Source organism: Buceros rhinoceros, unplaced genomic scaffold (assembly GCF_000710305.1).
Source record: "Buceros rhinoceros silvestris isolate BGI_N320 unplaced genomic scaffold, ASM71030v1 scaffold4158, whole genome shotgun sequence".
NCBI classification, from domain to species: domain Eukaryota; kingdom Metazoa; phylum Chordata; class Aves; order Bucerotiformes; family Bucerotidae; genus Buceros; species Buceros rhinoceros.
Window position 1 is genome coordinate 28451 of NW_010427295.1, and position 10961 is coordinate 39411.

The 10961-nt window shown below is 41.5% G+C and overlaps 1 protein-coding gene across 1 annotated transcript in view; it reads right to left on the reverse strand.

The window, feature by feature from the left end:
* Positions 1–435: 435 nt before the first annotated feature.
* TRUB1 (TruB pseudouridine (psi) synthase family member 1) overlaps positions 436–10961 on the reverse strand; it is a 27410-nt gene continuing 16884 nt past the window's right edge. The window contains exons 4-8 of the mRNA XM_010141819.1: positions 10178–10259; positions 4520–4592; positions 3315–3454; positions 2155–2211; positions 436–977 (exon numbers count right to left, since the gene is read on the reverse strand). Coding sequence (XP_010140121.1) covers positions 763–977; positions 2155–2211; positions 3315–3454; positions 4520–4592; positions 10178–10259 — 567 coding nt within the window. The 3' untranslated portion in view covers positions 436–762. The remainder of the gene's footprint in view (positions 978–2154; positions 2212–3314; positions 3455–4519; positions 4593–10177; positions 10260–10961) is intronic.

The window sequence follows — 10961 nt, forward strand, 5'->3', positions numbered from 1 at the left end:
GGCAAAAGTAAATTCCATAAGCCCTACAAAGGGCATAACAGTTAACCACACCTGAAACTATGGATGGTCACCGATGGGGACGTTGTACCAGGATAAGACATGCACACCTGCAACGATGACTGCACTCCTCAGAGCACTTGTTATTAATCAGCTATCTTCCAGGACTGTTTATACTTCAGAGTAGTCACTTAGGCTGCTGTTTCAGAGTAGAGCTAGATTACTGCATTCCAACATTTGACTGAAGAAACAATTTGCATAGGAAAAACCACAGGAGAACGGACATTTCCTGAAACGGATTTCAGGAAAGCAGACTGCCCCACCACATTATTGGATCTTTCAAGCTATGACAGTCTCGTCAGCATGGTATTTCAGGGTTTGATTAGAAACTCTAAAGGAAAGAAAAGAACTTTTTTTTGAGCGCATTTAGCAAACCGTAAGGTTTCTATTTTTTTTAATTGAGGAATTAGTAACAACAGCTACATTGCATCCTGAAAGTTCTTTAAAAGTTTATTCAAATTTGTCATCCGAGGCAGACCTCGGATTTACAACGAGCAACAAGGGAAATAAACAGATCAGGAAACAGCAAGTACTGGATATTTTTCAGTGCATGTTCTAACCCCAGAAAACAAAAGAACCATTTTTCTTGCGCTGCAGTTTGTCGCTCTCCCAGTACAGACTTGTAAATTTACGCAGGAGGCCAGACAATCCCAATCCAATCTTAAAATGTCTCAATCATTCAGTCTTTTTCCTTGACCCAACTTATCACTTATCTTCACAGCTCACAGCAGTTTCACCAGGATGCTCCGTCTTCAATTTTTTATGAGATGGCTCTCCTGAGAGAAGAGACGTGCAATGCTCTAAGGATCGTGCAATTTCATCAATTGTCCATTTGTCTTCATAAAGGGCATGCTCCTCTAGGGTAAATGGCCCTTGCTTGGTTCGGGTCAGCTCTTGCATAGTGGCACAGGTAGCGAGTTCTACAGTGAAGGAGAGAGAAGGATTTAGAAAAAGTGCATGGTTGAGTTTAACTATCTGCAATTCGCTTTTTAAACACTGTTCTGCTTTGTCTGAGAAGGAAGCTCATGAAGATTTATCACTCATTTCTACCTTCTTAAATTTGAGCCAAGGAATTCCTTTGATTTCAATAGATCTCCAGTGAGGTAAAGAGTTCAAAATCTGACAGAAAGTTGTCAAACCATTTTCCACATTTAAATCAGAAAGAAAAGAGAGGAAATAATGACGTAAGACACAAGCAGAACATTCTGTATTCGCAAGTGACTTAGAAGACCACGTACTATTTTTCCACTGACTTTGAGGCCTTAGTATTTCTTGCCTTCAGGAAGGATTTTTGACGCTTCTATCCTGTGCTATCTATCAGGATAATATAAACCAAGATAAGGAAAAATTAAAAAATACAAGAAAATAGTTTGCTACAAAACATAACAGCAACCAGAGCTGACTCTGTAAGCGCACATGTATACTCAACTATTCTCTCCCATTCTTTCTGATGCAGGAGGAGTTTTACTGCATTTCAAATTTTTCAAAAGAAACCAGCTGAAGACAGACATTATCTCGGAAGGACTAAATATAAGCCACTACACTCAGAAAGCAGGAACAGAAACAGAATCTTTGACCTGCCTAAACACAAATAACAACATTGAAATTCACAGGGTTATCCCACATCACTTGCTTTCTTGATCTGCAAATGTATCATTTAAAAAAAAAATTTTGAAATGGATTTTCTGTTCTCCATCATGCAGTTTGATAGATATGGGGCACAAGACAAATAACCCTGTGGGAAACCAAAACCATTCACAGTTCAGGTAAAGCAGAAAGAAAACACTAGAAAAACCATCACAAAAGTAGGAGCCTTTCCAGCAGATAGAGTTTATTATGTGCATGGTAATGTTCTGTGCAATCTGTTTTCAAAATGTGATGAATAATGTTTAAAAAGACAGTATCTTTCTACTTCTCATCCTTAATCTGAGTTAGTTTTAACATACAGAGGAGAAAAAGTATATACAAACAAGTGACCGGACTACAATTTTGCAAAATCATAGATAGGTCTAATTACTGGAGATACATAAAATGACTTTTTTTTCCATAAACAGACACATTCATTCCTTAAACTTTCATGGCTTTTTTCATGCCTACCTTTGCCAATGTCACTGACCAGGCTCCTGACGTAAAAGCCACCACCACATTCAACATCTGGAATGTTAACAGTGACATGGTAAAGTGCCAGTGCAATGTGAAATCTACTTTACACAGAAAGCATGCCCCCACATAAATGTAAAAATGCACTAAGCAAACAACCCAGTGATAAAATATTTATAGGATGCAACATCAATTATTCATCCTGTAACATATGTGCGGGTGAGATTGCTAAGCTAGACAGGAGGGAAAGCAAATACAATGGCAACTGAACTAACTAGAAATTAAGTACTTGCTGTGTTATGTTAACAAATGCTTCACTTCATTTCATTTTAGAGGTTTCAGAAGGTTGTTCCATATTTCTAATGATGGAAACAAGTTATTTCAAGTATAGCTTAAACTATCAGTGCTTTTAAGATACTGCACACTGGCAGCTCCAACAAAAATTTAAAACTCCCCTTTAACTTTCCCTGCTCTCTCAACCCTGCCCCACCTCCTCTGCCACTCATCAGCTGCTACTTACCCACCCACCAAGAAACGGCTGAAGTAACACGGCAGTGAGTTCTGTCACTCATACTTGCTCACCGTGTAACACCGGGACCATCAGAGGACTATGGGTCAACTATGTAACTGATCAATGCAAGACATTATCTTGACCTCACAGTAGTATCAAACATTTACAGGGTCTTTTTTGGTTTATATATTAATATGCTTCTTAATATACTACCCAAGTCTCTTCATGTTTGACAGAAGAGAGGTTAAGATCCTGTCTCCTCAACTGAGAAAGTGACCTGACAGTAACTGATACTGGTCATTGCGGCACCCTGGGAGAGATGCCAGCAGGCCTGGGCAAAAGAATGGGGAAAGTGAAGCAAGCAGACCTGAGAAAGGAGGAGTGAGCTGGAGGTTGTGAAATCATGGACAGATGCAAATAATCCCCTGACCAGCCTCTCAGAATTTTCCCTCACAGAAAGATTATATGTAATCAGCTTAACTTAAAACCAAAATACAGTGCTTTTACTGTGAAAGTGAAAGTCTCTGCACACGGGCTCACACCAAAACAAGTAGCTGAGGGAAATGAAACCCATTTCACCATATTACTCCAATTCGGAGTGCAAATAAGTGCTAACAAGCTGGGAGCATCACTCTGTGGCCTTTACCTAGTGTGAAGAGTGGTGGCTGGAACTGCTGGAGAGAGAGGCTGTACACTCTTACTGGCCGAGCAGGCTTTGCTTCAACTGCTTCTCCTCTTTTCATCAGAGTTGATAGCCTTTCTCCATCCTTCTTCAAAGCAGAATAGCTGATCAGATAGAGCATCAAAATGTGTGTCATACGGTTGTAATAGAACAAGCTTCCCATCCTCCAGATCCTGTTAATATTGTACTACAGCAGCATACAGTTTACCCTTCTAATCCTCTCCAAGTGCTCAAAAAAATCCCCAAACAACTAGCAAGTGCTTCGGAAATCTCTTGGACACAGAATCATCTCATTTGCCAGCAGCTATACAAACTGGAAAACAAGGGATGGTCCTGTATTTATCTCTCGCTGCACAGGTTTAAAAGTGTTTCACCGCTCTATTCATAGTTTATGAAAACAAAGACGTTCTATAAGGGCTACAACACTTGCAGCTGCCTCTAACATACTCTCAGAAGTCTGCAGGACATACTCTGATTCAGTGCTATGTGGAGCTGAGCACCAGGGAGCTGCTCAGGCAAGTCCTGTAATTCTCCCTTGTGCCTTTACTCATCTCTCACCAGGTTCTTCCCTGAAGAGCAACTACCACTTTATGCAGCCTTGTTCTAGGTGTTTAGGGGACCAGTATAAAACAAGAAGTATTCATTTCACTGATTACATAAAACTCTATCCAAAGCTCCATAAAAAAATTAAAAAAAATCTTGCTCAAATTAGCAGAGAGCAGATTTAAACGGGTCACACAGGAAGCAGAACAGCTACTGTATCACTGACCTTGCAGAGCTCGGAACAACAGTAGCCAACCCATTGCAAACGCAAAGACAAGCATGTTAGCTTAAATCATGGAACAGCCATCTGTCACCAGCTAAGCGCTCCACACTGCCAGCTACTGTGGCTCACCTGACTAGGAGAAATTTGCTGAGCTACAGAAGCTCAGACACTAATCACTCATTCCCGCTCTAAGTTTTCAGAAAACCAGACTGCAGGTTACCATTTGTGCTGGATGTTCAAGTGGGCGTGACCTGCAGTTGCAAATGCTAAACAGCGAAGCCTCCATTGCCCCTATCCTCCTGCCAAAATGCGTCGTTTTTATTTCTGAGAGAACTGACTTCTGTTGGCAAGTCCCCATGGCTGAACACAACTGCCAAGAGTGTCTGAATACTGAGGAACTTACAGTGGAGGAACCTGCATTATGTCCCCTGTGAACTTCTGCAGCACATTCTCAAGATCTCCTTTTGTCACCTGGTCTGTAGAAAGAAAACGGTAAGGATGTTAGCACTGATTATTCACATGGCATTAACAGCATCAATCACATTCTGCAAACATACAAAGAGTCCCCTCTCATCTGAATTTAGACTCGGTGAAAAACACCAAAGAGAAGAGCTAAAAAACAGAATGTAGGTAGGAGTGTGAATTATCACAAAAAGAGTGGAACAAATTGTCCGAGGTGATTAAGACAGTCTGGTCGCTCTCAGAAGGGCAGAAATCCCAATACACACAATATTCGTCTGCAGTTTCTCTCTCTTGGGACTGCAAATTCATTTTTCTTGGGAATTATGAAAAAAACTACAAAATTTGTCCTATTCTAAGTTTTGTTACAGGACCAAAAAGAATAAAATGCTCATCTAATCTTGGCAACTTCTCTTTAAGCACACCTAACTGTGGGGATAAATACAACAGATTATTAGAGAACCAAAGCATCGTGAGTTTCTTTGAGTGAAGAAAAAGACCGCATCTGGAACAACACATCAAATTTCCATATCAAACAGACACCCTGCTAATGCACACCAGGGTATTGATATGCATTAAGTAAGGCAATTTTATTGAAGAAACCCTGTAAAAAACCAGATAGCTGCTTTAGGCAACCTACTCTCTTAATACACATACAAATCTGTCCCACTTTTATTAGAAGGCTACGATCTCAGTAGCTGATCGCATTGGTTCTTTGAAATACTATTCAACAGAGATGACATTCTTCCCTAATTTGTTCAGAGAGCACAAACATAAGATCTGTAATCACAACGCACTTTAGTACATTTCTACTGTCTAGGACTTGACTAGTTCTGTTTCGCCCGAGTTATATTTAATTAGCGTCACCCTGCTAAATCAACAGCATGCTGGAGCATAAAACTAAATTTATTTATTGAAATCTCATTATGTTTCGGAACAGACTTTTACTTGCAAACATCACAAAAGAGATATACTCATGCTCTAAGTTAAAAAGAAGAGGCTTCTTTCCACAGCAGCTTTGGAAGACGGCAGCGTGGTACCTCACTTTCGCAAAGCATGCTTTGCAGCCTCAAGAGCTGATGCTGTGCCTAGGCCCCAGCAGCAGTCTCAAGAAGTGACATTAACAGCAAGGTTTCAAGGCACAAAAGTCAGTCAGGGATGCTGAGAGAGACCAGTGTACATCAGAATGTGGGGTAGGATCAACAGAATCAATCGTATAGCAAGTCTGGGTATTTCAATCTTGTTTGTATTACTCTCGTTTAGCAACAAATCACAAAACTGCATGGTGGAAAGTTAGCATGACCCAGGTCTATGCTGATGATCCTGGCAGCATTCTTGTGAACTCCAGGTTGCTTCAGGCTAGAATTCAGCGTTTAAGATCTAAGCATTAAGTGTCACTGGGGGTTCTCTTTCAATTTTCACCCCATGAACTGGATTTGTGGCTAGGGCATTTGTGGCCAGACACACTTGGGTTCAGTTCCTGCTCTGATCTCATATTCCCCTGATTGAGAGGTTACATCTACAGCCTCTGAGAAAATCACTCATGCTATTGGCAATCTATCTCCGGAAAAAAAAACAACCCCATATGAGGAATGATGTATTAAGCCATTAACAAAGTTGTGGGGTGTGTTATCAAGGTAAATATAGATGAGTTTGCTAAGATCCAGAATAAAACATATTTGTCTTCTGTGATACATCGTGACACAAACTGGCTAATGTTACATCCTGAAAACCAAACAACATGCTGCTGCTTCTTTTTTTTTCCTTTTACCAGCATGCACAGCCTTTGTGTTAATGGACTGTACTGGATTCTTGCCCTTTCCTAGAACCCACACAGCCTGGTGGAGCTTTTACCCAGCTCTCAGTCATAAAGGGACTCACTGTGAATCTGGTCCTAAACAAACTGTTTCACTATGTGTAAACTGTGTGTTTGTCCCAGGCGTTGTTTGTCCCATGACTCATGGCTCTGCAGGGCACACAGCCCAGACTGGGAACCAGCTCCTTTGCCACCTTTCAGCTCCCACGGTCATCACATCCACAGCACAGGGGCAGGGAATACAGTCCTGCTGCCCAGGAGAAACATCTGCTTTTAGGCCCTAGGCCTACAGGTCTCCCTTATTAGACTGATCTGATTGCCAGCTTGGGTTTAGCTGGTTAACAGCTTGCCTGGTCAGCAAGTTTATGGAAGCATTTGGACTCAACTCTCCATCAAGCATGAAACATGAACACACACACACACACACACACACACAAAGGCTAACTGGCATCAACAGACCCAAAACTTTCTCTCCCCATTTGACTCCCCTTAAAGGGCTGAGAGACATTTCTTGCAAGACGCATCTGTCACAGATCCTAACTGCCCTTGCTACCCGGAGTTAGCCCACTCCTCCCAATATCGTCATCACAAATACCAGGTATCTTTACCTGCTACATCACAGAGCACAAGTTTTTGCTAGAAGCTGGACTTAAACTATAGCTCTTTGCTCTTTACGAAGGAGCACGGCAGCTGCCACCCTGTCTCACGCAAGATGGCAAAATGGCGTCGAGACTTCTCGCACGCCCCCTTTTATGACTTCATTCACGGAGGCGTAGTCCTTCTTCCCGGAAGCCTGGGAGAACCACAGCTCTCTGGGAAGAAGAAAGCTGGACAACATGGGAGCATCCGGTTCCTCCATGTTGAACCCAGGACACTCACACTGATTTCAGTGAAGACTGCTGAGGCTCAGCCCATGGGGTAACTGCGTCCAGTCCCCAGGAGTAACGACAGCCTCATCTTAGAACAAAACAAGTGTACCTGCGCTGCGAGTGCACTATTTAGAATACACGCAATTCAACACTGTTTTTCCAAATGTCTTCCTAAGCCCTTAGACTGACAGTGGTGTTATGTGATCTCTGCACAGGCTGTGTGTCTTCCAGTGAACAATTCTATCAGCTCCCAAAGCACCCAGAACTTCAGTTCTCCGCTGCTTCTCAAAGCATTGCAAATGAGCCTATGAGCTTCCAACATGAAAAATTTAACAACAGTTGTGCTTCTAAACACCGGTGACTGTTGATCCATTTTCCTGCTGTAATCATAAAGGAAGTTAAGTTACCAAACCAAAAGGTGCCAATGGTGCCACAATCTCAAGAAGCCTCCACTGAAGGGTGATACTGCTCTGTGCTTGTTAAGAAACTACACCAGAACAGAACACAAGAATTGCCCATGGCAGTCCAACAGAACCACAGCAGATGATTGTGACTCAATCTGGCCCAGCACAAATTAATTACAAACAGACAAGCAGAAGGCTGAAAGGACTACTTCTTTCAAAATATTTGAGTAGCTCTATTAAACATATACTTCAGCATAATCAGCAGGGATCTGCAGAAAATCCTCATGAATTTTGTTCTTGACTGGATATAGACTGTAGGCAGCTGACAGGAAGTGGGTTTCAGAATGCACATTCCTGTGCATAGTTAAAAACATCTCAGATAGGGCTACAAACATTAGTGTGCTCAAGAAAGCATCAGAGGAACATTAAACACTGCTAGCTTCTAAAGTCAGCATCTGATAGCCTGGAATCAGCATGAAACCATAACCTAATTTCAAGTGGAAATGTGAACTCCTTGTCTGGTAAAGAAACAAAAACCTGTGGGAAGTTCAGGAGGGGTTAAAGCCCAGGATCTCTCTTCAGTACACCCTTTCATCAGGACTAACTGTCAAAAACAACAGTTTGCTTTCTAAACTGCTGTCTAGGGTCACTTTGAGAACTAAAATGTAACACTTTCTTGTAGTTAATATAGCAGGCAACCTCCTGCAGGCGCTTGCCTCTTGTGGTCCAGCGGAGGCATTCAAGAAGAGGTTTATACCTCTTGCAAGCTGTTTTAGTGCCCTTTCTCTGTACTAAGGCCCAATCCTGGATGCTGCTGGCACTGCAGGATTTATATTCCCTAGCAGATGTTCTGCTTCTCCCAGGATCCTTGTAGGTGTCAAAGCAAAGCTGAAACTCAGCTCAGGAATCTGGTTTGCCTATTCTTGGAGCACCAATTATGGTTAAGGATTAGGGATGATGGGCGTCCCAGAGAACCCTGCAGAAAACCAAGGTGCTTTGGAGAAGACTGATTTGCACTGCCATGGAAAGTAACTGAGACCAGTTTCACAAGCATTTCTTTTAGCTGTCAGCATCAGCAAAGGGGAACATCCAGCGCCCCAACTGCACTGCCCTAGCAGTGCCAATACTGCTCTTTATGAGAACACACGATGAACTGATGTCAGCTTAAAGCTACTAGAACAAGAACTACCAGTGAAAGAAATGTGCATGAAAATGACACTAAATTCTGTCTGCAGTAAACAATACAAAATAAAAAAGCAAAACTAGTGTTCAGGAAACAGAAATATTTTTTTTAATTAATTGACCACTGGAGTTGCACCTTCTTAAAATCATATTCCACATTTTATATGTGAGCAAGCGTCTACAATGAACACCACTCAGTGCAGCAGAACCACAACATTCCTTCTTCTGAGAGGTAAACATAAAACCTGAGAAAGCGTCTTCTACAACTGTCACGAAAGTGTTGGCAACTCTAGCACCATGTGGACACTCAGTCCTTCGGAAGCTTAGAGAAAAACTTAGAACTTGATCCTGAGGCAAATGATCCAACATCTCTGAATAACATTACCTAGTAAACAATACTATTTAGAATGTGCCGTGGACAAGAAACTCACACCTCCTGCCTCGTGCAAAATGAAAAACTGCAAAGGAAAGGAGACTGGAGGTGAGAGGTGGAATCTAGGCTACCTTCTCATCACATGATTAAAAAAAGGTAATTTACTTCACGTAGCTATTACCAGGTACCATGAACAGAGCGGGACCTGTAGAGTTGCTAAGCAACAATTTTCCTATTGTTTTTTTCTTTCTTTTTTCCACAGGTTGCGAAAGAACTAATGGCAAATACATCTGGTGTGTCCCTCATTAGTTCCACGTTGTTTCTAAGACGTCCTGGGTTATTGCAGAACATCCACTTCACTAAAGCCACAGTCGGGATTAGTTCTGAAGACTTAAACTCTTGCATTGTGCTCTGTGGGTCGGAAAAGTTCATTTATTAAAGTTGCTAGGACACAGACCACAAGCAAGAGCAAGATTTGGTAGGTGAACATACGTAGAAAGCAGCTGATGCCATCCTCAGTGTTACGTTGAGCAGCTGTAAAGGGGCATCACAGAGGAAAGATCAAAGTACTTTATTCCTCCATTGGCCTTGAAGGGTGTTACTAAAAGAGCACTCATGGGACTATACACTGAAAGAGGAAAATTTTACCGGACACAGCACATCATTTGTCAGCCTGTCAAAGATTTAAAATGACACAGTCCTGCCCAGTTCTGTTTTCTCCCTCCTAATCTAATGCCTGCTTTGTTTTTTTTTCCAGCAGAAATGAATGCTGGCACTGGACATAATTGCATGAAGCTGGTCTGAATTAAATGAGCACTGAAGTTGAAGATTAAATAATCTGTTTGATTTTACATTTAAACTTAAGTTACAGAGTCCCAAACATCTCTTCCGCTTTTCTATTAATGACACCATTTAAGCCTTCAAATTACATCAGGTATATAGATACATTTATGCTTACCATAAGGTTTTTCTTCAGTTACTATTCCTGTAGCATCTAAAGTATCAGTAGCTTTGCCCAGTAACCCAACGGCAGTGTACTTCTGGGAAGGAAGAGGAGAGATTCCTGAGTCAGGTCTTAAAGGTTGTTTCTTTATTCCTTTTTTTTTTTAATAAAGGCAGCAACTATCATGTACTTTAAATCAGGACCGTCTGAATAGTCAATCCAGCAACGCTGGGTATCAAAAGAAAAGATAAAAAGACATGGAACTAAAGAAAAAGTAAATCCTGCATTACATGAGCCTGCGACTTCAGTTTTAGAAATCCCAGAAAGAAGCAACATGGCATGTAATTTTTACTATAAATACATCACTACAATAAAGAAAAAAAGAGGGGAGTAAAATCAAAGTCTCTTGGGGTGTCATGTATCACTGCTGAAGCCAAGCACATAGAGTACCTTTCACACACAGTTTCTCTGCTCCATCACAATTAAAAAAAAAAGGGCACAAAGACTTTTAGTTGTGAAAGCAAAACACTCACTTCCAAGGCAAAGCATTACAACAGTTCTGCTGTGAAATGCAGTGATATGCAATAGCCTAAAGCAGGAGTTTTAAACATCTGGAGTCTGCTAAGGACCTTGTGACCAGCACAAGGAGTGCAAGGCCAGTGAGTGACATCTCTGCTCATCATGGGTTCTCTGAGTATTTCTGTTTCAGGGCTTTCAGGATTCTTCTCTGAAGAATTTTTCAGTGTATGTGTTTGTAGCTTGTAAGAAGGAATTAACCTGTTCCCAGGCCAGCAGCTCT